Raw genomic sequence first — 27,785 nt, 5'->3', positions numbered from 1 at the left:
CTCAAAACTAAAACCAAACTAGGTGCAAATATAATGCTAAACTATTTTATTATCAATGGAAAAACATGGCAAATCATGATGAAATAAGCAGTTGTTGATTAAACACTCACCTTTTACAATTAACTGAATGAGTTTTGGGCGTAGGTTACGCTCACTCTGTATCGAGCAGGTGTACAAGCCCTCATCCGTTACATCCACTTTCTGTATCTGTAAGCTGTATTCATGTTTATCCCCCACATTTGATACGATGGAGACGCGAGGATCCCCTGACCACTTGTCATTCCCTGCGTAAATGATACTGGAACGATTCAACCATGCTCCTTTTGAAATCCCATCCAACAGGTAGCATCTGAAACCAGAAAGAAAGCAGAAAATTAAAGACCCCTGTGGTGAAAACCAAGCTTTTAACATTGTTTACATGTCCATCTGCTGATTTTAAAATGCTTCGAGACAAACCATGTCCAAATTCATGAGTCAACTTCATTGCTGAGCATTTTTCAATAAAACTCCAGTATACCAAATACTGTGAAATATCTTTAAATATACATATCAGTATCTCAAAAATGTGGTTTGAAACAGGCCATTTTATACTATCATAAACATGTAACCAATCCTTTCATTTTGCAGGGTGGGGCTTTTCATATCATTCGCTGTTTGAGATGTTTTTGTACCATTAGCAACACATTATTAGCTGACATTGTAGAGAGCAATTCTGATACATCAACTCGTAGAATATCTTTTTCAGAATCAGTTTCAGCTGGGAGTAATTTGCATATTCATGATTCCACGTATACTAAATGAGGTGAGAGTGTGGAGTTACATTCAAGCCATTTTAAGGCATGGGAAAATGACTTTCATGGGTAAAACGTTTAAATATGTAATTTTGATTATTAAAGATGAGTTTAAGGGATATAACTTGTGACTTTGGGGGGACTGGGGACAAGGACATTGGATGTTATAAATGTAATTTCAGATTTGCACAGTTCAAGTACACACACATATATATATATATATATATATATACACAAAGAATATGATTTACAGTTTGCAAAAAAATGCAGAAACAACCCATCTTTCCAAGTATAACACTCCATACTTACTAGTGGAAGCAAATAGAAAGAAACAAACGAACCAAAAATGGTTCAGATCTACTTTTTTTTGTTAGATATTGAGGAAAGTTAAACTAAAATGTTTAATAAACCCCACCACTTGCAAATCATACAATCTGCATCAGTCCCTGGAGTGCACAAAAGATATCATCAAAAGGCAACAACAACAAAATTGCTATTTAATATTTAAAGCAGTGGTTCCCAGCTGGTGGGCCGTGACCCAAAAATGGGCCGTAGCTCTGTTCTTAAACAGCACAAGAGATGTTAAATACAAAAAAATAAAATGCAACTAGCTGTATAATCATGCATTCAGGACAGCAAATTAAACAGGCTTATCAACATTTCAAGAAAACACTTAAGGAGAAAATTATTTCCCTATCGTTTGTTGTTGACGTCAAAATCTATAATTAAACTCCATAGTATTCATGGTGCAAATCCGTCCATTACTTTGCAGAAGTCAAATTATGCTGATGCCAGCATGGACAGCTTGCTTGAAAAGGCCTCATCCTTAAAAAAAAAAACATGTTTTTGATTTTGTTTCAAGGTCATTCCATTTTGTTTTCTGTATTTTCTGTATTCATTAAAAAATTATGTGTTCAAATTGACAGTTCTGACCACAAAACAAAAGACTTCAAGACAGCAAACAAATAAAAAAAGATGGCTTAGAACTTCAATCTGGTACCATGTCTAACATCTAGGCTACTTGTTTGTCAGCAGCAGTGTGAGTGTGTGTTATTCACACAAGATACTCTTGAGGTTAAAGGTGAGGTGAAACGGGAGGCAACATATCCGTTAGTACATTGAAGGTCTCAACTCACTGTCCAGTTGACTGGATTGTTTGGAAATGTTCTCATGCCACTAAAAAAAAAAAAAAAAAAAAAAAAAAAAAAAAAAAAAAATATATATATATATATATATATATATATATATATATATATATATATATATATATATATATATATTAGCCTGGTAATACCAGACTCTGCTAAGTCTAACGTAGTCAGGCTATATATATATATATATCATGCTATGAAAAAGGATTGAACTTTGTTTCACTAGGGTTCGTTAAAAAGTGTACACAGAATGATGAGACAAGAATTAAAAACGATACAGTTCAGTTATCATTATGCATGAGAAAAGCCCACTTGAGAATGTGATTTAGAGCAGATCTTATTAAAAATGTATTGATGCTTCTAGAATACAACCTCTTAAATTAAAAACATTTCATAATGTCAAATTGCATGTTGTGTACAACGTTGTAAATCCAATAAAAGCAACTATTAAAGCATTCATTATTGTTGTTATTAGTATACCATTAGTATCATCTGAAATCTGAAATGCATGACAAAATATCTGAAATATTAGTGATAAGTCATAATTTGTCCATTTTATGCATGCCGCATCCCTGAATTTCAATGCCAGATAATAGAGTATAACTTATAAGCCTACATTCATACGCATACCAAATTAACAGCAATAGAGATGATATATTCTTCACATTAACATTAATGCTACAAGAGATATGAGACGGTGCAACAATTTTTACACTTAAATAAAAAATAATCTAAATAAATAAACACTTGTGCTAAATAAGCACACATATATAACCATTACTTCAGATTAGTGTTCAACAAAACATGCACTGCTACAACTGCAGTACACGGAAGCACATTCTAAGGATCTTAGAAAATGTTAATGCTCAGCTCTGTCTTACAAAACCCAAAATTATTCTTTTAAAATGTTTAATTCTTATAAACATCTCCATATTCCTTGCACAAATTAGGAGTTGAGGCAATAGTTGTAGTTTGTAAAGTGTGACCCTTTTTTTCTATGGGACATAAAAGAAGACATCTGGAGGATTTATTTCATTTTTTCTTTCTTTTTTTTGTGTGTGCATGCAATGGAAGTCAGTGATAACCAAAACTGTTTGACATAGGCTTGGAATGACTTGAGGGTGAGTAAATGATGACAATTTTCCTTAATGAACGTGATTTGCAATGTTGTCACAAAATCAACACAATGTTTAAAAGCTAATTAATGTAATGAAAAAAATCAGACATTTGTGCAAAGAAATGGTTGATTATAAATAGAACAAATATTTGACAAAGTGCTACTAGCACTACACAGTAAAATATTACTAATATTTATAAAGTCAAAAACTCAATAGACCTCTAATAAATTATTTAATACAAACTGGTCAATTCTAAATGATGTGCTACAAGCTAAACTCTTTTGATTTTCCTGTAAAAGCTCCTCAGGCAAACTGCTCAACATCACTGACACTGAAGGTTTCATCACCATTTCTAACCCTGAAACAGCAGGATGGCTGGTGTCAAAGCACTACAGATATCTACTCGGACATACCTAACAATTACTCCCCACAAAGGCATAAGTGCGTCCTACTGAGGTGTAGGCTACTGTAAGAAAGAGTATGGACCTCCACGTGTGCTATATTTCCTTTGTACCACCTGGAAGGAACAGGTGGAAAGGTTCAAAGCTGATTTTATGCGCCTACTAGCCTGTGCTAGTCTTTGAACCCTTGGACTGTAGGACTTGTGTGTGTGTGATTTTTCACCATCATTTACCCATGGCTAGACACATGACTTGTGACACTAGAGGTGTGTGATATGACTATTTTTGATTGTGGACGATTAAAATGTCTCCATGATCTGCTTTTGAAGAAATATCATATTACCGTGCTACAGCACATATTCTATCAGTTCCAGTTCTGGCATCGCCGTGTCAATATACTGTACAACGCCACGTACATTCACATCAATGTTAACTCAGTTATACTCACAGAACACTGCACTTATTCACAATCACAAAAGTACATTATTTGCTTTAAAGCTACTGGTTAAATATTTCATTCACATGCTGTTCTGACATGTGCTTTTTCTGAGCGTGTAAACCCGAAGTGCTGACGCTAAGAAGCATGCTAAACAGCGCCTGATTACTGAATTAAGTAAAAGTTGTGCTAATATTGTCGAACCAAACAAGGTTTACATATAGACTCAGTTGGTTAAACAGCAAGTAGGCCTAAACAGCAAAGAGAAAACAGATGAGTGCCTGTATATAAGATGCCTGCAAGTCTTAAAGCGACAGTACTAAACATGGTGCCGACATTCATATGGGATAGTTCACCCTAAAATGTCATTTCTGTCATTATTTACTAACTCAAATGTTGTCCCTAACTTGTAATAATTTCTTTCTTATGCTGAACACAAAAAATATATATATTTTGAAGAATGTGGGTAACCAAACAGTTGCTGTTCCACATTGAATTTGATAGTAGGAAAAAATACTATGGAAGTCACTGGGGACCAGCAACTGTTTGGTTTTCCACTTTCTTCAAAATATATTTTTTTATGTTCAGCAGAAGAAAGAAACTCTTTCAGGTTTAAAACAACTTCTGAGTGAGTAAATGATGATATAAATACAAAACACTGTGACAGAATTGACAGACAGATGGCAGAATTTTTATTTTAGGGTGTTCCTATTCCTTTGATGTTAATAAAACAACAGAGCACAAAGAGTGAGTGAAAATATCCACCATTTTTTTTTTATATTTTGTTACAATGTAAGGCTTTCTATTTATAATAGGGAAATTAGTTTGGATGTACTGCTCAGACAAAATACTAAATATACTAATATATATTTTCCATATTCATGCAGATTTAGAAATATTTAATAATTCACAATTCATTTTTAGCCTGGTTTTACATAAGTAAAAAGTTTTTTTGTTTTTACATATATTTGTTCAGACATCACATCTGTCATGCAGAAAATGTACTTTGACATGCAAAGCAGACTTTTCTTAAAATATAACTTTTCTCATCAGCATCTTTCAAATCACAGGCAGCTGTATGTTAGACGGCAGCTTATTTGCTGACACATCTTACCCCGCTGTCCCCTACACCACTAAACCACCCCAGCCCAATGTCTTTTGCATCCAAATATGTATTTTCAGGCCAATGCGCATTGTTACCAATTTAAATAAGCAATTGCTTTGAAAGTCTCAAAACAGCAGAGAGAAGAGAGCGTAATCAAGTCATGTTTGTTCTTTCTCTTTCCCCAAAATTTCCCTTAATCATCTTTATTCATCCCTTCAAAGCACTGCTCTGTGAAGCTCATGAGGGCAAACCTCTTCACACTCATGGTGGGATTTTTCATCTCATGATCTCTTCAGAATCCACTGAGGCTTTCCACATTGTGAAACACTGATTAGGTCTTCATCTGGTATTTTTTTTTATTCTAAACATGATTTCTGAAGAGCAGATTCAGTAGACCTTTCTGTGTTTAGGCTTGAATTGCAAGTTTTTGGATTTGAGGCATCTGAAGAACCGTGCCAAGGTAAGTTAAGCACGCTGAATCTGAACCATATCCTTAAAACACACTGAGCTCCACCAATTACAGTTGCTGTTCTACAGATGTACTGGGTGTTTTCTCTAATCCAAACTGGATTTTCTTTTCATTTCGGATTGACCCAGATTTCTTTTGTTCTTCTGATCACTCCTTCCAGCTGAATGCTTCACTAAAGGTATGTTTCCTAGCAGGGCCTATGGGATGGATTCCACTAAAGATTTAAATAATTCTTTGTTTATTTGAGAAAGAAGTATTTAAGTATTTATTATACTTAATTTTTTAGATTTTAGTTTTTAAAGTTTTTTTTCCTGTTCTTTTTCTACTATATATATATATATATATATATATATATATATATATTTTTTTTTTTTTACTTTTTTAAATTTTTTTAATTTTATTCACCAAGCGTGCATTAAATTGATCAAATTTCACAGCAAAGAAATTCATAACTTGAACAAATATATTAATATATTATTATTATATATTAAAAATAGAAAACAGTTATTTTAAATTGTATATTTCACAATATTTAAATAATTGCTTAAAACTTTTTTCAAAAATATTACAACATCTTACTGACCAAAACTTTTGAATGATAATATACAGTACATACAACACATAATACATGTGTAGATATAATTTTTTTTTTTTTTACTAAAACCTTTTAATACTTGCAAAGTACTAGCCAGCAAACCCCATTTTATTATCAAATTGTGGAAGCAATCAGTACTGAAATGCCTCTAACTGAACCACAACCTCACTGACATTCTTCCTTCTTCAAAGCGGAACAATTCAAGCCAGCAGGCACACAACCAGGGTAGTTTGGGAATGGGAATAGGGAACAGGGTTTTGTGAAGAAAACAGCTGAAAATGCACCTTCCAGCCTTCTCTCTGTTCGCTACGCTAGTTACATACGGTGGCTGCAGCAAGCAGCAGACTGTATTTGAAACATGTTTGGCTTTTCCCCCCCGCTGATCACGACGATGTCAGGCAAAATGAGAAGTCATTTCAGAGATGGAGCAAGTTATTACATTTTGATTAAAGATTAGAAAGACAACAGCATGCAAAGATGAATCGCTCACAATAAGAGCAGGAACAAGTAAATAGGGTCAATTCTGATTTCATGTCAACTTCAACATCAGCAAAATACAGTACCTACATACTAGGCCTATGACATACATGAAAATTGCATTACTAGAGAAAATCATATTACAAAAGACATTTAAACCGATCATCAGAGAGATCCGAAAACAGAATGTCACTGGGATCGCAGCATCCTTCTCAATCCCCAAAGGAGCATTTTCCCCCCCCCCACAATTTTTTATCTCGTTTTTTCTTTCATAAGACATATGTCCCTGTCTGATGTTGACCCTACTGTTGATGTGTGCCAAAGAGAGGTACTCTTTTGTGAAGACCAAGGATTAAAATAAGATTAAGTCGATCCCAGCCAACAAATCTTGTCTCACAATGTGCCACAAGTTCTCCACACCCGATAAAACCTCAAAGCCAAGCTATAATATTGTCTCTAATGTGTTGAAAACCAACTGGCGACATTCCCATAAGTGCCTTTAGCAATGAGAAATGATAATTACATTACATCTGGACGTACATGAGCATGGAAACTAAAGCTATTGGCTACCCAGTGCCAAACAATGGACAAAACTAATAAAGATGACTGAATATAGGGAAGCTATAAAAATGCTACCTTAGTGCACATAGGTCATGATTTCAGTGTTTTTTTTAATGCATTTTTTTAATAAATGAAGCAAAATGCACATCATGTTGCAGCTAACTACCATTTACCTCTAGCTCTCGCACACACATACACATACTTTCACATGCATGCACAATATTATCTCAACATCTGCTATTTCAAATGAACACTGTATCTCCTGTGTCAAAATTGCCCATTCAAAACCGGCAAAAATACATCAAATAATCCACTAGGGATCTCAGCCTCCCCTAGCCATCTGTGCTCCAGTCCAAACCATCAGACAGCTAATAGTTATGGTTATTACAATGTTACCTCTCAAAGGACAAATTTAAAGTTTCCATTTGGATTTCCATCATATTCGGATTCCACTCACCTAAGAAGCTTTTGGAAGATAATAACTATACTTTTCTGTCAACGTGACTGTTCTGAATATGACTTAACTCTGACTTGATGCAAATTGTTTATTCTGTGTTTTATTTACTTTGCATCATGCATCATGGCGATGAGCCATATTTTCATTAAATCTAAAATTTGGCAATATTATTTTTCATCAATTGTATGTCAAAATTGAATGATTCAATAAACCATGATTGTTGCTATTTGCCTGAAGGCATTTTGGCTGAGTTTGGTTTTATGCCAGACAAATGCATTATTCCAATTATTGTTAATTCCATGGTGAGATCCTAGTCTGTCTAATAATTAGGGTGGAGTACTGTATATTTGTGCTACATTTGTTGCCAATATAAAATTATGAGGGTCATTATTATGCTGTACATTTTTAACTGAAATTCAATGATTTTTAAGCATAATCATTTAGAAAAAAATGTCCCTATGTGGAATTTGTAATGTTTTAGCAATAATTATTGACTATTGGTGCATATGAAATAATCATAATTCTTCCTTGTGTTGACTTGGATTCCAAACATACCGGTCATCTCCAGATTTGTACTGTTTTAGTTCCTAAAACATTTTACATTTATTTGGCAGCATAAATCTGATCGGTTGAAACTTCGAAACAATCACTGATAAATATTCTTTTAAGCAATCCCCTACCCACAAATTGGCAATAGAATTGTCTTTACATAGTAAATATTTCTGTTTACTCTCCAGGCTTGTCTAATGCGAATTGGGGTGCTCTGATTGATCAGCTACCGATCACTATTGGCCGATAATCGCTTTGGGGTGTTTGATCGGCGGTCTCTATGAAGGCAGATCTCTATAAACCGATCTCAAGCTGATGACGCAGTTTGGCATGACGTGCAGCGGCACCATTTCAATCTCTGTCCGGCAAGGGTAAAATAATTATAATGCTGAAGGTGAAGTGCAATTCATATTTCTTTATTAAATTATAAAGTAATTCAAAAACTTTCTGTGAGGCAAAATTTCACAAACACCGTGAGTGAATCACCATGCACTAACTCTTTCTCTCTCAAAATACGCACATGGCTTAAAATCACGTCGTGTCTGCACTATAAACGAGCTGCATGCTGAACAGTTGACATTGGAATTGTCACTTGCACAATCAAGGCAGTGTCGCATCATCACTAAAGTTTCTAAATAGCATTTCTTTTTAATTCTTGCCAGTGTTTAAACCATTCAACCCTCACGTTCTCTCCTGGACACCGTGTGCTCAAAGTGCACACACTTATTGCTAGGGTTAGATTACTCGGTTTGCAGTGCATATGCGGTGCATATTTTTGCCATCCTCATGTTAACGGTTTAAAGCATTCACACTGCACAAGGATGTGGTCTGGGAAGTCTACTGAGTTGACAAGGTTTAAAGGAAATGAGCACTTTTAGATAAACAAGGCAATAATAGATGGCACTCGTGGAGGTAGGAAAACAGTTCTTTATGAATCACATGATTTATTGTAATAAAGATTTAAATACAATAGAAAAAGCAGTAGAGCTGATTGTTTCTGTCTATGGTAAGTTTTAATTTAGAATGTGATCATGTAAGAAAAATAGTTTAAATGTTTTGCCAATTGCTTAAGCAACTTAATATATAAATCTATAAGTAAATGCAAATGTGTTATTATGTCTTTATATGAAATATTATGTCTATGAATTACTGTATTACAATACTGTGTAAAAAAATAACCACAATGCTGAAAAAGCATTTAAAGTAACAATGTTTGGATTTGAAATCAAAATAATGGATATATGTTGTGTTTGTAGTAAACAGCCATGGATCAGGAGCAGACTCCTGTGTGAAAGAACAGTCCGTGCTGCTTCTGTACCACACATGGACTGCATACAGTACGCACTGCAAAGAGAGTATGTGTGAACCTGGTGAAAAAGGCCATCTCACAGCTCACAAAATCAGGCTTGTGCTGTGTGCAAGCTCTTATGCAACAATTGTACAATTGTCAAAACAAAAATACAGTGCATGATCAATCATTTAGGTGAAATAAATATATATTTTTAAAAAATGTCTAAAAAATGCCCTCCTCCACACTCCTATCAAAAATGAAATTCAGGCCCTGAATAAATGTCTAAAATTCTTGACTGGGTCATAAGTATAAATAATTCTACATGATAAAAAGGAGGCTTTAACCGGTATCAGTGATTGTATCGGCAGATACTGCTTGCCATGAACAGGCATGGACACAGTTATTTTTAACCTTATTGCATATTTCACTTTAATCAAATATTCTACAGCTCATTCTCACCTTCATTAATGAGCTTCTTTCCCGTCAAATTCTCTGTCAGAATGTTCTACTGAAGAGGTCATAGGGCACAAAATGCAGCTAAAATATGTCAGTACTAAACTAATTATTAGACAATAAATCAGTGGTGTATAAATCTAACAATTTATTAGCCTAAAGACAAACGTTATTTAGTCACCTTGCACAACTTTTTTTTTTTTACCATATAAAAGTGATTTATTCGGGTAAATCCATTTCAAAGCAAATATATAATAATAAGTTATACTCAAATGATTAAAAAATTTAATACATTAATAATAGACATAATATAATAATAATAAAATAATAATAGACAAAAAGTATGACTGACATCTGTGCTATTAAGTAAATAAAAAATTTAGGCTTCTCTAAAATGAAAAAAAAAAAATTATTTTTTATTTTTTAAGGTAAGTGGTTGCAGTCAGTCTATTTCTGTTTTGATAAGATTTCCCTATGTTTCTTTTCTACCTCCCTTGACCTTGGCTGCATCTGAAAAGCCTAGGCAGCTGACTTGCTGCCTTATGAGGCAATGACTTTATTTGCAGACAGCGTTTTTGTACAAAGGCATCTCATGAAAGTGATTTCAGACATGCCTCCTATATATTACTATAATATTGATTTCTCGCTAGAAATAACATCAAAAGTGCAAAAAGCTAGTCACAAATATACATTTACACACAATCTGACCACCAAATGCAACTTTCAGACGCCATCTTTATTTTTTAGCCCCACAGTCCTGGAATGGAATGCACAGGATTGTGGGATAACAAAGGCAGCGAAGGATACATCTATGCTGCCTTCAAAATACCTCCAGGGACAGGAAGTAAAGCAGAATTTGGATTTGGACGTGCCTTGATGCCTACCTGCCTTGAAACAATGCCTCCGAAGGCAGCATTTTAGAGCTTTCGGACGCAGGCTCAGCGCTTGTTTGACGCAGCCCTGTGTTCTCCTGTGTTCCTTTGTCCTGTATTAGTTTGAGCTTAGATGTTTGTGGGATCCTTTCTTCTGGTTATTCTCCTAAATTGGAATTAAAGACTTTCTATTGGATAACTCCTGTGTGTGCTTCCCTCCAGCCACAAACTGTTACACCACTTACCTCAAAAAACCTAGTATAATTAAATTTTCAGTGTATAACGTACACGGTATATACATATTCTAGCTACTGAGCTGCATGAAATCTGTCCTTTTTTTGCCATTTCCTTGTAGCTCCAGCCTATCATCAGGTGCGTTCAACTAGGCAGTACTTTCAGCTTTTAGAAGGTGCAGCTTCTCTGTAATCTTCTGTGACAATCTCTCTGATACTGGGTTAAAACTGGAAGAGTGTCACACTGTGAAAGTGGAGGCGATGCATCAGTTTGTTCCATATATGCAGCTACATAAATACAGTGAGGCCACTCTATTAGGCCTTATAATTATACCCCAAAAAGCTATTATAAAAGCTATCATTACAATAATTATACACAAGTGGTTCCGTCCAGGATGATTTGAACTGAATTCCTTGTAAAGCTGCTTTGGAATGATTTGAATTATGACAGGCGGCATACAAATATCACTGAATTGCATTGAACATGACAAACAGCATATGTGAACAAGAAGCTTTCAGCACTGTACTAAAACTCAAACCCTGTTGAGACGAACGGTATGTGAATAAATCAACAGAGACGGGCAAGTGTCTCACGACTTTAATTCTAATTCCTGCAACAAATACTGGATAAATGATATGTGTGCGGTCCCGCTGGGACCCTGCCATATTTTGCATGACCTAATTCTGCTCACTGCCTTCCTTAAGTGACATATTTCTTGCAAGCCAGCAAACTCTTTGCCACTTAATGTAGTGGAAGAACTAGGCTATAGAAAAACTCGATCATTCAGCTGATGTTTTCTTTGCGTTGGGTGATATCATCTCAGCACTTCAAAAGAGTGAGGGAAACTTGTTCCTTGTGGTTTTCGTGCCAGTATTGATGGTGCTAACTGTCAGACAAAATCAGCCTCGCTGATGGATCATGACATAACAAACTACAAACAGAAGATATGTACCAGGTTGCCGTTTATAGCAAGAAGAAGACGTCAAAACATGAAGGCGTGCATTTTAGATCCCTTAATTTGAATGGATGAATAAGGAAATCTAATGAGCATTCTTCCCTCACATTCTTTGTGTTTTTGGCAGGGACTGAACCTCCTTGGGTAAGCTTTCTGTGAGACCATTTGGCAGAGATTACGCCCAGCTTAACGTCCGTCCCACAAAGGCCTTTGATTCATAACTAAGATTTGAAAACACACGTACATTCATGGAGTAACTAGTGCATGTGAGAACGCTTTAATCAGATACAGCTACAGAGCAAAGGGATTAGCAACACTAAAATGTAATCAGTGTGATTAAAACATTAATGCGTTCACATACAAAAGCATTTCAACAACAACCCGGCTACGCTGTAACAGCATAGTGCCAGAGAAGAGTGGAAAATATTCCACCATGCTGACAGTCAAATAGAGAAACAATTGCAGAGCATTTCAATACTCGATGAGAGTCAACAGGGGGGACCATTTTCTTTAAAGGGACTATGATAGGTGCTGTGATGCTGCAATAGGGGAAAATTGAAATGCTGCAGAGAAGGGAGGCTGAATCAAGGGAAGATCCGTTAGAAATGCATCCATGCTAAGACGTCTTTAAAAAAACAGTGAGCAACATGATGTATATTAGAGACTCTCACTGGTTTCTTCATAGCGCCTGTGTTCCCGATACAGAAAATGACACCCGGCCGAGGTAACCATGGCAACACACCCTATGGACATGCACTAGATAGCCTCTGCTATCTAACACTAGTTCAAACACCTTGGTAGGCGTCTAGATAACAAGGGACAGTTCACCCAAAAATAAAAATCAGTCAATATTTACTTGCCCTCATAATAAGACAAAACTGTATGACTCAATTTGTCTTCTACATAACATACACAAAAAGAGTTCTAAGTGTTCTTTTACATACAATGCAAATAAATGGGGTCAAATGTTGTTTGGGCCCCACTGACATCCATTGTATGGACAAAAACAAATGAACCATTGGCCTTCTTTTGAGTTCCACAGAATACGAAAAGAGGTCTTACAGTTTGGAACGACATGAGGATGCGTAAATGACAATAGAATTGTAATTTTTTGGGTGAACTATCCTATTATCTGATAAATTCATGTAGCGCACAAGCGCTATCCAAATAATACAATCCTTTTGCACTATCCACAATGTGTGAACAATGGCAAGCGTTGTGGGTTTGTTCTTTTGACTAAAACATATTCTCAGCTCAGAACAGCACTTAAATAATTGCAGTGTGAGTACTCTGCTTTTACCAGTTTCATCAATGCCCTTTTAAAGAGCCCCAAGCTGTTTTTAGAACTACCAAACATCTTCAAAGCAGCAGAGAAGAAAAGTTGGGTGATCTAAAAGTTAAAAGTAGTGAGCTGGTACAAATTAAACGCCATTGTTCGTGTTGGTTGGGTTTTGACAGCTGCAATTAAAAGTCTCATGTTCTTGAAGGAAACCAGGCGCTGCCGTCTCTCAAGTGGCAACTGCTTTCATTTCTCAAATAAGCTCACTTCCTATCGGCTAATATTGTGTCATAATGCCAAACCTCTCTGGTTCTGACAAATGGAAAATGCAACATTATGAGACCTATTAAGCAACGTGAAAACAAAGTGAGATATGCGGAGCATGAAAAAATGTTTGGAAGAAATGGCAGGCATCTTCGCAGCTGACTGTCTGTGATGATGGTGTGGCATTCCCAGTCTGAGCAGGTCCTCCAGTCTGCCAAGAATGCAGAGGCAAAGCTGTTGAGATGATTGATGACAAGCCTCCACTGGCCCTCTCTTCCCTGCTGACATGCACTCACAACCCAACACTTTTCACCGCTAATTGGACAACCTTGCAAATTCCTTCTCTGAAACTGTGGTCCACTAAATTAGTCACTGATAACTGCCCAGAATTGGTTCAATTTATGAACGTGCTGGTAAGGTGTCACTCATACGGCAGAGGCTGTTGAATAAACCTGCCAGGCGTCCAACTTTCCAGACGAGTTTATTTCTCATCAGTTTTCCATTTTAATGTTTTGATCAAGCTTGCGGGTGACAGTTCATTTAAAGTCTAGTTAGGTAGAACTTTGCCTGAAATGGGGAAATAGATGTTTTTGTACATAATGAGTCCCGAAGGAAAAAAATCACATTGCGGCCATAAATGGGGCATAGCATGAGCTACTTTTGCTTGTTTGATTAGTCTGAATCACGTGCTAATTAGGTTTTCATCTGAGAAGATCCACTCTATAAAAAATTATAATAATCCAGGGGACCTATTACACCACAGCTTGCAAGTTAAAACATTTTTTACATTTTAAAAACTTGCTTAGTTGTGTTGACATTATAATGTTGATCATTAAGTCAACTTAATATTGTGTGTAAAATTCTCCGCTGCTTTATTTATTTAAAAAAAAATTGGTTACAGTAAATGAAATTGTCTTGATATTTTTGAAAACTGGGCTGTGGATTTTCTAGTTCCCAGCATGCTTTGCATAGAACTGGATAATAAAGTCATACTCTATTTGTTTATTAAATTTCCATATTAAATAAGAACTCAGTTAATTAAAAATACCTATTTTTGGGAGGTAATCAACTTTAAAAAAAAAGTTTATTCTACAAAGTTTCTACCTCAGTCTAGTTTGTAAAATTATAACCCTAACCCTAAAAAATTAAAAAGATTGATGTAAACTATGGAAGTACCACAGCTTATGCTGTATATTGTGTACATACACATTCTCTGTTCATTTTTAAAAATAGTTTCTCAAAGATCTAGTGTTGTCAACATGATACTGCCTTGTGTTTTTCACAGACACTAAGTAAAACTGCAACTGCCATCCAGCCGGAAATCTAGGTCTGTTATGTAACCCAAATGTGGTCAATGGCCATTCAAAAATCTGAAAACTCCCAGGCTCAGTGTGAAGCCTTGACAAATGTTTTAGCAGAAGCCTAGCAGCACACAGTCAGATATTTAAACTATTTGAATGCATGACCCTTTAATCTTTCTAAGACATTTGAACTCTACAGGAACTAAGGAGCTTTACAGGATCAATTGGTAAAGCATGGTGCTAAAAACTATATAGTTATTCGTTTAGCTGCAGGAAACTCAGGTTGAAGAAAAATGTACCTTAAATAAGCTAGAAGTAGCTTTGAATAAGAGCAAAGTTGTTATATCTGAAAACTGTATGGTCGAAATAGCAGAAGAAAAAAAATCTAAGTAAACATATCATTACACAATTTGGTAGCTGAAATATGAATCTGTGTTAAATAAGCAATCCTCATAAAAGAGCCCAATCATCCAGAATATTACTTTTTTCCATTCAACAAGGGAAACTGCAATCAACATTGCTTTACATCAAGCAATTTTGGATTTCTTTGTCGGCCAACATAGAGATATGTCACATTAAGCTCTCAGAGGGGGAAAGAAAGCCTAAATGCTATTGATCTGCTTCACTGCTTTGTATTCCGTTCACTAATAATTACCAATGCAGTCCCTCCAATTACTTGGCTCTACTTAACATTTACAGCTATGTGCAATCCACACACATTGATTCATTATGCAAATGACAGGGACTAATTTAAGGCTTGCTTACATGACTCCATTTAAAAACCTGCAGCCATGGCAATGCACTGCACAAATGAATTGAGAAGCAGTTTCCTTTTGATGCTGCACAGAGAGTACTGAACTCTATTTAAGCCAAATATTATCAAATGGTTCAAATGTTTCTAATGTTCTCAGTTAGGACAAATAAAACTCAATATCTTATAGTACTGTGCCAATTACAAATGAGTCTTCAATATTAACACCGAATATGGTGAGGACTCATGATAGGATTACTGTTAAGGTGAACGGCACAGGCCCGTGTGCTCTCCAGTTTGAGAGTAGAGTGGGTGTCTAGCACCTGAGGGACAAAGAAGCTTATCTGGTATATAGTGAGCCTGCTTCATCAAAAGCCATGAAAATCAGTGACAGGTTGAGGAGAAGGGAGGTTAAATCTACTTGAAAGGCACTACTGTTTTTTTAGAAGTGCTTCAGGTATAATTGCTTTGAAGATAACCATTATCTGGTGGCAATGATTATTTTTTTCTGCATATTTTATCCTGAGACTCGTGACCTCCCCCACAATTGGGAAAGGGGGCATCTTTAGGAATATTCCATTACAATATTGCAATGATACAGTTGTACTCCCTCAGAAAAGATCTTGAAAAGAGAAAGAGCATAGCTACTGTATATTATATTCTTTATCATCCACAAAATGAAGTGCATTAAACATCAGCCTACATTATTATCATGGTTTCCCAAACTGGAGTTCATAAGTTGATGAAAAGCTTATAATTAAAAAAACTAAAAAAATAATATCATGTTATTATAAAAAACTTATTTTAAATCTAACTACAAGTATTTTTTCTGTAATCTGAAATTAATGTAATCCAGACTACATATAATCAGTAACCAGTCGGCACTATGTATATATAACAGGTTAGTAACTAAACTACATTCTTTTAGAGTTTCTGTACATTCCTGAAGTGGCTTTAACAAAAATTTACATTTTGACTTCTGGTATTCATGACTGGTGAATATCAGATAATGTTAAATTCCTGCCTGGCTTTCTACAGCTTTCCGTGTCATCTTTAATATCCAGGGCTCTCTCTGTATTTACAAGAGCAGTGTGGAATACACTCAATTTAGACTCCTCCGTGGCATACTAAATATTGAAGCTGATAATCTCTCACTGTGAGTTATTCTTGAACAAAATTGAAGAAAAACATGATAATGTGAACATTATAATGTTAAGATATACAACTGGCATCATATCTGTAGTATAAAGTATGTTGATATACTGCAGCCAAATTGCAAATATTTAAACGTGGGCTTATTGGCACAAAGTCAAGAACCATTTAAGCGAGATCACAGTATTTGTCATAATGTATGCTCTTCAGCTCAAGAGACCAACAATACCATGGATAAAGACAGATTAGATACACTCTAAGAAGTCATTAACATTTGAAATCCTAAATATTCTCTTCAGTACCTACAGTGTACATGATTAAATTTGTGATCATGTTGTGTTGACGATTCCACAAATATATATTGGTATAGATATATTGATGGAATATGTATGCATTCAGCTTCTCTTGGATTTTGCGTTTACACTGGCACAACTGATATACAGTCCCTCTGTAATAACTGGATCAGCAAAACATCAATAATTTGAACACATCCATAAAATATTTCACAGAGCAGCACTATAGTTAAAGTGTTGGTGTTCAAATTAATAATACAACAGAAGAGATAAAACAGAGGAGAATATCTCACAGTAACATCCTTCCGATTAATCAGCACTGACAGTAAGAGGTGTGGCCTGAGGAGAAAAGGAGCAGGATCCCACCCACGTCTCCATGTAACACTGACGCTGGTGAGGAACGTTTAAAGCACAGGCACTAAGCATTCACAGACCACCAACTGACATTCTCTGGTCATCTGGGACAGTCATGACAGCCTTATTCACAGTACACAATAGCCTCCCTTTACAATTTTTTACCCAATTCTGAGATACAATAATGTTGTCACATTGAAATTACTTGGCATAAGTGCCTTCACTTCTGAAAATGTAACAACAATACAAGAAACATTGTAGGGTGTATTTTAGTCAAAGAGAGTATAAGAAAAACAAAATCTAAGATAACAATCAAGGCTTTCTGGGGGGAAAAAAACAGCAAGGTGCAAAACTGACGTTTGAATAGCCTGCTAAACATAACCAATGGTAGAAATTGACTGTCACTTAAGCCAAGCAAACAATTTTGTGGAAACAAGGGGTGAACAAAGGGTGATGGTCCATCATTTTCCCACAAAAGCTCTACTCAAAGTCCTCTGTGAAATCATAACGGAGGGTGAGTATAAACTAGCAGCAGCTGAGCTGACACAAACAGATAACACGAAAACCTTACTTGAGAAAAATATCCTTTACACACAGAGTAGATTAAGGATAACACAAAACAAAGACTTTATAAACAGAAAAGTGTTGGCTAGAGATACCTGATTCCTGAAATATTAATTTATTAATTTATTTATTTATTGAGTCAAATCTTTTCAATGAATCAGTTGACTGATTCAATAAACCGGCCCTGTGAGATTATTTTACGAATCGGACTGAATCAGTCTGAATATTTCTCGAGTCACCGACTCTTTAAACAGAGAACCGTCTCTGTCATGTCCGATTTGTAAAAAGCTGACACCCGCTGAGTCAGCTGACAATTTGTTTTCATTAACAATAATTTATTTTAAAACATGCCCAGAGATATAGTCTAATTTAAACGAATAAAATACAAACATTATTTAGGTTTTAGCTTTTACATAACTTAATTATTTTGGCGACAGCATACTGCACCGGCCTCCTGACACTAGCCTACGTGAATAACAAAATCAGAAAACTACAATAAAGAGCAACTTCTACTCACATATTACTTTTTAAAACGTTTTAGAGCAACGCCAGTGTGATTCGGACTACGTCGATGACGCACTTACGTAAAATTGGTAAAAGTGGTTTTAAACAGGTTCATTGAAACGAACTGTTCGAAAGAACCGACTCCATGAAATGAGTCGAACTTGCCGTCATAATGGTCCTGTGCGTATTAGAAGGGGCACAAGCTAAATTTCCAAGGAGTCAAACATGTATTCTAACGTATGTATAAATGTCATATAATGTTTCAAATTATTCCAAAAGTTAGATTTCACGGAAAACAATATAAACGACGTCTGGATCAATTCTTAAGAAGAAAAATACATTGGCTCCCCTGGACTAAAATCACTTAATAGCTGATGTTATGAAAAAATAATAATAATAATAAAAAATAAATAAAATGAAAACCTTTTTATTTAAATTAGAGTACAACATCCAGCAGCACACTACAAGAATGGACTTGTGAAACTGACACTTGCATCAGTTACCGTCAGACACACCCATGAAAAAACGCTTTCAATAAACGCGGATCGGTTGGAATTCTGTTAACATGTTTATCACAAACTACTCTGGACGTGACTCAAATCCCACTTTAAACCCGCATATAATCGTGTGCCAACTTTTCTGTCTTTTTTTTTCCCCAGGACGCAAACATTCGTGGGGCTCTTTCGGACGGTGGGGATCATGAATGACTTCATTGTAACTGTGCAAAGTGTTCCGCCTGGCGGGGTTTACAAAAGTCTACCCTTTCTTCCCCAGCTCCTTATGCAACCCCTCATAGACTCTCTGGACCCTAGACTTTTAAATATCTATAAGTGAGCCAGTTCACCTCCCAAACTCAAAATATCTCGGGAGGGAAAAAAAAATCATCACGGTCCCAGACTGTTCTGGTCTAAATGGGAATCAGTAGGGATTATGACCCAAATAAAAGTGATGGAGCGGATCTGCCGAGCGTTGTTTACAAAACTGAGAGCAGAGCAGAGAGACCGAGGCAGGTGCCATGCAGCCAAGTTTAGTTTGAACACTTCTACAGCGACTTGAGTCTCTTACCTGAGCAGCGCGGTGTCTCCCTGTCTGCTGACCACACTCTCGCTGGACGCATAGTCCACAGTTTGTCCAGCGGGCAAACACGATGGTAAAAAGCAGCAAAGACTAAGAATTATAGCGGTGAGCCACTGACCGGAGACGCACGCATCCTGCACTGCAATCATTATGTCCATCACCGCCGAATGGAGCACGATCCGCGCCGTTATCAGAAAGAAATATATCTGGATGACAATACAATAATCCTCCGCGAAAACCCCGAGAAACGGCGTTCCGTGTAGTTTCCCAGATTTGTTTTGATCGGAGCCTGACCGCGTAAGGAAGTCGACTCTCCAGTGGCTTGCACACCATCTAGTGAGGAAATGGGAAACGGGAGCAGAGCTAGCAGCAGACAACCCCCCGGCTCTGATCCTGTTGCCATGCGGCCGTTTCCCAGGCAACCTGTTCCCTGCAGCTCGTGATGGAGCAGTTAAGCGGGTGGTTATTCTTGATACGGCAATGATATTTAAATGAGTGAGTTTTGACCAGCCGGGGTTTAGCGCCCTGCAACCTCGAGACGTCCTCCTGCAAACACGCACTTTGTTTTGTTTTAGCCTATTGCCTTAGACGTCTCCAAAAACGAGTCGATGAAAAGGGCAAGATGTAGAATGACACAGGTCAGGTCTTGTTTGTGTCATCGGTGGCCCATGCAGCCCTGCAGTAGGCTGCTGTTTGTTCCGAGAAGTTATATGCTGGATGTTCACGTTCATTTTTAGACTTGGTAGCTTGAAAGGTTTCCCTCAAACCAAGTGTTTTTTGTGTTGTTTATCAGATCAAAGTAGACAAAAATGTCCTTAAAATTAAACATTTGTGACCTCGACCACAAAAAAACAGTCGTAAGGGTCCTTTTTTATCGAGATTTATACATCATCTGAAAGTTGTATAAATAAGCTGTCATTTGATTTCTGGTGTGTTAGGATAGAACCATATTTGGCCGATTACATTGTATTGTACAATGTAATTTTGACCCATACAATGTATTGTTTGATTTATGACTGGTTTTGTGGTCCAGGGTCACATTTAAGGCTTAAACTTCGACTCATCAAATAAATCCATACTGTACAGTGTTGTGGACATGAAATATTGATCTGAATTTTAATTACTTTAAAACTTTGCATGTATCTTAAATGTTCTGCCAAAATAGTCCAAACAATCAACTGACCTTGCAACAACAACTTCAACTTTAGATTTAATATTAATACTGAAGTCCTCCAGTAAAAAAGCTATTTCGGTTTTGTGAGAAATCATTGCCTCTCTCAAATTGGTCTACTTCATCAACTCATACTTAGTACCCACAAACAACAATTATCTAAAATGTCAAACTAATCTCACAAGAAAATCTAACTATTTCCAGGTGGTTATTTCATATTCATTTGTATGATGTGATTTGTACAAAACTGTCTCGTTTTAAGAAAGAGAGAAAAAAACAAGATTCAAACCTAACCATCCATGGTGCATGAAAAGAAGACAAATTAAAAAATACTACACCAATTCACCCAAATCATAAAATATGTACAACACTCACAAATTGCCATGAGAGCAAGTTCAACGTATTTCTATAATTGATAACTATGGAATATTAAAAAAAATTGGTTTCATTGTTCTGAATGACTGTGCTGAAATTTACAATTGACCCTTCGCAAAGACCCTCACTCCATCATTACTGTTGTTGTCCAACAAGCCATCATGTTAAAGGGGTCATATGATGCAATTTCAAGTTTTCCTTTCTCTTTGGAGTGTTACAAGCTCTTGGTGCATAAAGAAGATCTGTAAAGTTGCAAAGACATATTCTTTATAAAAGTTAAGAGTCAAGCACACAAATGTATTTATGTCCCCTCTGGATGCAACAAATGCCTTGTTTGTAATGGGTTTTATTGTTTTTGTCTTGTCGTGCCAGGACACACGACACCACAGTATGGTGAGGGGCGTAACATTTTTTTGTCACACGCCTGAGGCATTCAGCCAATCACAACGCACTGGATAGCTGGCCAATCAGCGAACACCTCGCTTTTCAGAATGATAAGCTTTGTAAAAATTGTAATGTTTCTAAAAGGTGGGACATAGAGTAGCAACAGTAATGTACATTATGTGGAAAATAATGTTTTTTGAACTTCTTTTTAGCTACATCATATGACCCCTTTCCTGAAAAATACATGTGCATCTCAAAAAAAAATGAATGAAGTGGAAAAGGTCTTTATTTTTTGTAATTTAATAAAAAAAAAAACTTTCTTATATTTTAGATTCATTGCACACAAACTGAAATATTTTAATGTTTTTTTTTAATATTATTATTCTGATGGTTACTGCTTACAACTTAGGGAAATGAAAAATTCAGTATCTCAAAATTTTTGTAAAGAGCCAGTAAGATGAAAATTCTAAGCTTCCTATCACTGTTTCTAAGTCCTGTACAACAGGTTTAAATCCATCCAAATTTAAAAAACATTGTCATTTTGTCATAATATCATTTTAAAATTACCTCAATTCTCAGAGATCCCCAAACGGTTCGCGCGAAGCTGTTCAAAAGATTCAGTTTCCTTAAACCCCACCTTTCGATAGCATACTGTGTTCTGATTGGTCAACTGACATAGTCAGTTTTGATTGGTTGTTCCGCACACAACTTCACGGTAAACAATGCGTTAGCATCTTTTTGGGGTGAATTATGTCTTATTCCTCTCATCGCGAAGCAAACAGTAAAATAAAAAACTTGAACAGTCTCGCTGCTTTTTCTTCTGTGTGGGCGTATTCAAGCCGCGCGCTTCAGTTTGAATCTGAAAAGCGCGTTCAGCGTGGTGGCGTGGTCACATTAGATATAATGAAGGGAGAAGTGAAAAACGGACATTGCGTTGTTTTCATATGGATTACTTTATCACAGAATATTTTCGGCAGCACTTGTTTAGTTTTAAAGTAGACATGTCAAGCTTTCTATAGATATCTCTCTCATGTCTCTTCGATGAGTATTCACGGAGTTACACTTCATTTTAATGACGTGTTTGTAAATGACGATCAGCGCAGACAAAGGCTGCAGACAGCACACATACTGATACGACGCTCGGGAGAAAACAAACACATAACTATATAATCATACTTACAGGTTGTGATTCGGAGATGGTCCAAATAAAGTTGGTAATGAACCCTATTTTGTGGCCTAACGCTTTGAAAATCCCGCCTTGAACTCACCGAGATTAGAAAAGCAGTCATCAGTGAAATGTTGTGAACACAACAAAATTGATTTGTTGTACTGCTCTGGTATTGTGGTAAAAATGAATTTTAGCCATTGGTTCTTCTGATCTTCATTCTTTGGCAGTGAAAATAAAACAAACTTGCCTTTACAATTAAAAACACACTGTAATGATGCTATCATGATGTTCTCACACCAACCAGAGCGTCTGTGTGGGGGGTGGGGCAGGTCAGAGTTTTGTTTCTCCCAAGACGGTAGGCGGAGATTACTGTGCAAAGTGTTCTAGTGACGTACATACAGATGGGCAAAAGATTTGAAATCTATAACGACTCGTTTCAGCGATTCAGAGTCGACTCCTTACTTAAGAAGCCAATAACTTTATAAATTGTGTACTTTTTGGTTTAATTACTTTGCACATTGTTTACACTGATGGACAGCTACATCATACACTGTAATACAGGTAATTTTTGATTTCCCATCTGTGTGGCTCTTTAATATTAAATTTTGAGCTCGATTAGTGATTTTGAGTATAAATACTGGCTAGTTTAGAACATGCAAAAAGAATTATGGGAAAGAATAATGACTTGACAGTTGTCCATAAGACAATCATCAACACCTTCCACAAAGAGCGTAAACCACAGAAAGTCATTGCTGAAAGGGCTGGCTGTTCACAGAGTGCTGTATCAAAATATATTCATAGAAAGTTGACTGGAAGGAAAAGGTGCACAAGCAACAGGGATGACCACAGCCTTCAAGAACTTGGGGGAGTTTCGCAATGAGTGGACTGAAGCTGGAGTCAGCGCATCAAGAGTCGCCATACTCAGACGTCCTCAAGAAAAGGGCTACAGCTGTCACATTCCTACAACCAAGCCAGTCCTGAACCAGAAAAAGCTTTTTTGATTTAAATGACAAAAAATAAAGCACTTTTCCACTACATTATTATTATTTGAGAAGCACCTGTAGAGTAAAAAAAAAAAAAAAGCACTGACGATTATAGCCTTGAGAGCAGTGAGGGAGAAAAGAAAAGTGTAGGTTACTTTAATGAAAGATTTCGGTGTGGCCTATAGCTGCTATTGTGGGATGTGTCGACAATTATTTTAGCTGTGAATGATTTTTCCTTCAAACACTTCCTTTGTTCTAAAGCAATGGCTTTCAACTGGTGTGCCACAATTTTGTAACGAGTGGGTCATGGACATCAGAGAGAAAAAAATTCTCAATGCAGACAATAAACCAGAAGTAACAAATATAGTATTGATCTCAAAGATAGATTGGCTCACCAGTATTTAAAAGGTAGAAAATACTTTCCATATCTTGTTAACGTCCAACCTCATGGCCTGTCATGAATTGGCTTATCAACATCATAAATTGGTTTACCAACAGAAAAAAAGGTAACACTTTCTATGAAGCCCATGTTTATAATACATTATAAAGGTATTCTTAAGACATTATAATGAATGCATAATAATGAGTTGATATGTAGTTGCAGAGTTACTTATCAGCTCTCTAAAGGGTACTATCAAAATAATCAAAAAGAATAGTTCAAAGCAAATGTATCATATTACACATTCAACTTATGTATATAATATAATATTATTAATATTATTATTACTACTTATAAGTGTTCATGTAGCTCAAGTGGTAGAGCATTGTGTCAACAAGTGCAATGTTAGGGGGTTGAATCCCAGGGAACACGTTACGAAAAAATTGTCAGCCTGAATGCAATGTAAGTCGCTTTGGATAAAAGTGTCTGCTAAATGCATAAATATAAGTGGTCTTATAAGTAGCATCAGAAAAATGGCAAGATATGAGACTTATAATAAATTATAACTATGAGAAGTATAATCCATTGTAAAAGTGGATGCAACATGTCCATTGTGTTATAAATAATCATATTCTTAAAAGCTATAACCACAAATAAGTAAATATGATAATATATTAAAACTGTTCTTATGAATATTCATGAGATGATACAACATATTACGCATTTTTTTTATAATGTATAATGCATTCATTATAATGCCTTAAGAGTACCCTTATAATGTATTATAAATACAGGCTTCATAGAAAGTGTTACCAAAAATAATTTAGTTGTTGTCATCCACGTTATGACACACACCTACTAATAATTCATTATCAAGTATATACAGTATGTTTTTAATGTGTGAATTTTTTATACATTAAATTATTGGCTAGTTAATAATAGATCTTCTCTATTATTTATCTTTACTTATATCATTTTTGATAGTAATGAAACAAAGTCTCACCTTTCACATTTAGTAATTTTTTAAGAAATTCAAACAATAAATACTGTTATGTGGCTCTTTAACCATCTGAGGTCTAAGGGTATTTTTGGGGAGTCGAGAAGTTTTGTCATGCCCTGATATTTGTGCTTTTTTCAGTTGCTTACAAACATCTAAATGGCTATAGTCTAATCTCACTGTTATCAGCACAAACTGGGCTATAATAATATGAGAGCAGCATGTATGTACATGATTGTGTTTTTGAGAAAACAATGTTTATGCGTGGTTAGTGAAAAACTAAAAATTGTTAATCACTTGTGTGTCGTGACAGATTGCTGTAGAGCCACAGCTTCAGTGGCACGTGAACCCATCTCCTCTTCCTCTTCCTTCTGATGCACTTCTATAGCCTCTTTAAGATGAAAAGCAGTATGATTTTAGGAGTCCAATATAGCTAGTATAGTTGAAAACATAAAGTGAGGACCAGATCAGCATTTTCACTAATAAGCTAGGGGAATTTCTCACACTCATCGCAAGCATTTCCTTTTTTATTTGGTACCAAACACTGCACTTTCCACAGCAGCAACTACTTGTTTGCTTGCTCACATTCACCCCTCTTTGATAGTGAGTTTGAAGAATCTACAAGGTGTATAGACGTGCTTTGATAAGGGATAGGTTTTTCTTTATTGTGCTTGTAGTTTTCATGTGCTCAGTGAATGTTTTCATTTTCTCCTCATGATGACCATTCCTTTGATTTCCGTTTCTGTTATCTAGCTGGGTTTTCTGTACTGTTTGTTTCCTTTCAAAAAACCTATTTTCTTTGTTACTTTTCTCTCTGCAGTCTGTGGTATTGCATTCTTTATTATAAATAATACACTCAGTGTACTGTGCACTCTCATAACATTCAATGTTGGTGGAACCAAAATTTTATCTTTTAGATGAGGATCTAAGGTACATGTCTGAACCTAGACCGGCTACATACACATTGGCTTTAGTTTTATAGATTGTGCATGCTGAAACTAATGGATTTGTCTAATAAGGAATATATTTACTGTTGACTCACTGACATGGTTGGGCCATTTGTAAAATGGCTCTGATAAAAACATTTTGAACCTGCTCCTGTTGAGTATTTTCACTTTAATTGGGAAAGACATATTTTGGATATAATTGCCTGAATATCATTAGCGTTAATGGCAACCAAAGTCCCTTCATTCTATTCTGTATCTAAATTGGACTGGCATATTGGGCTGTGCTAATCATTTACACTGCCAAAAGCCAAACACTCATTACTAGGTAATTCTAGCATCATGCCTGATGTTTGAATATGATGCGTTACATGCATTGCATATTAAACACAATCATTTTTTTTTTTTTTTAAGTAACAACTATATTAAGAAATATGTCTGCAAGCAGCGATTACCGGGATTCAAGCACTTTAGACATTTAAGCACATAGGGTAAAAGACATTGTGTTAACATGGCTGTAACCACCTAAATCAATTATTAAAATAGCATTTTTGGTAAATGCAGGTAATTATTATTATTATTATTATTTATTTTTTTTGTTGTTGTTGATAATTATGGATCTAGAGGGTCCAGAAAATTGTACTGCAGTGGTTAGAACTAGTTTGCAAAAGAAGCCTTTTTGAATAATCTTGAATATTTAATGACCAGTTTGATTGACAGCACTGATCCAAGAGGCAAAGTTGTTCCAAATGAGTAGATCTATTATACGACATGAAGATCTCATGTATATGTGTGAATATATGAACCATTGTTTTTATTTATTTATCTATTTTTATTTTTTATTTAAAGTAATTTTCAATTGAAATGTTGTGTTTTTGAAGTCTATTTACTGTTGTAGCACCACCTATGGTCCGATCTTGATGAAACTTTGCATGATTGTTAAGAGTCATATGACACAATTTCACCAAGTGTTTGTAGAGTTTTTGTTTAAGTTTTATAGGCTTTTGGGTATATTTGACCACACCCATTTTCTAAACGACCCCGTTATAGCTAACCAAAGGACAAAATTGAAATTTGTTTTTGATAATTATTGATCTAGAGAGTCCAGACAATTGTGCTGCAGTGGTTTGAAAAAGTAGGTTTTTTAACACAATTGAGAATAATTAATGAACAATTTGATTGACAGCAGAATGAAGATTGAGTGTTTGTATGATAAATCATGCAATATAAAATCATTCATGTACTTGAAAATTGCAGTTTCGCCATCTGACTTCCTACACTTTTCTTTGTTTTGACCCAAGGATTCCAAAAATATGAGTCCAAATTTTTGGAGTCTTCGACAAACGGTCTAGATATGAGCAAGTTAACGTTTTTGTCTGCTGTAGCACTCCCTATTGGTCAACTGGTGTGAGCCTTTGTCAGGTTCTCTCCAAACTGAGCTCTATCATCTGTCCAAGTGTCACGTCTCTAGGCCTTATGGATTGGTCTATACGATCAGTTTTACCTAAAAAATTTAAAATTAAAAATCCTTACAATTACTATATGGTTTCAGCACTATGTACTTGAACCCCTAAATATTGACAATGAGTTAAATGGATTAGGAGTTATTAAGAATAATGGGGACAGAAAAATAAAATCTAATTCACAGGTTCTACAGGAGAATCTAAACATAGCTATTGTGATGTTTTGTCACCTGCTGTGAGAGACCTGGGTCAATTATAATTTTTACACTTTCCATCATAACTCACAGACTACTACAAACAGGATATCGGCATCATAATATCCAATTAAATATAAATTAAAATATAATAATATAATATAAAATATGAAAAATACATTATATTTATCTGCTTAATCTAAACAGCACATCTCAAAATTAAAATAAGTGCTTTAATATTATTAACTTTCTGAATAATTGTCACCTTTATTT

At 35.7% G+C, this 27,785-nt stretch overlaps 1 protein-coding gene across 2 annotated transcripts in view; it reads right to left on the bottom strand.

Annotated features, from left to right (window-relative positions):
• The window catches only part of negr1 (neuronal growth regulator 1), a 105,022-nt gene extending 85,048 nt beyond the window's left edge, over positions 1–19,974 (bottom strand). The window contains exons 1-2 of one of the 2 annotated variants that reach the window (XM_026265641.1): positions 19,443–19,974; positions 111–349 (exon numbers count right to left, since the gene is read on the bottom strand). In XM_026265641.1, coding sequence (XP_026121426.1) covers positions 111–349; positions 19,443–19,612 — 409 coding nt within the window. In that variant the 5' untranslated portion in view covers positions 19,613–19,974. The remainder of the gene's footprint in view (positions 1–110; positions 350–19,442) is intronic. The other variant, XM_026265642.1, reaches the window with a different exon arrangement.
• Between the last annotated feature and the right edge of the window lie 7,811 nt (positions 19,975–27,785).

The sequence above is a fragment of the Carassius auratus genome, chromosome 6 (genome assembly GCF_003368295.1).
Source record: "Carassius auratus strain Wakin chromosome 6, ASM336829v1, whole genome shotgun sequence".
Classification (NCBI taxonomy): domain Eukaryota; kingdom Metazoa; phylum Chordata; class Actinopteri; order Cypriniformes; family Cyprinidae; genus Carassius; species Carassius auratus.
The sequence above is the reverse complement of the archived record's forward strand: the minus strand, read 5'-3'. Positions and strand labels throughout refer to the sequence as shown.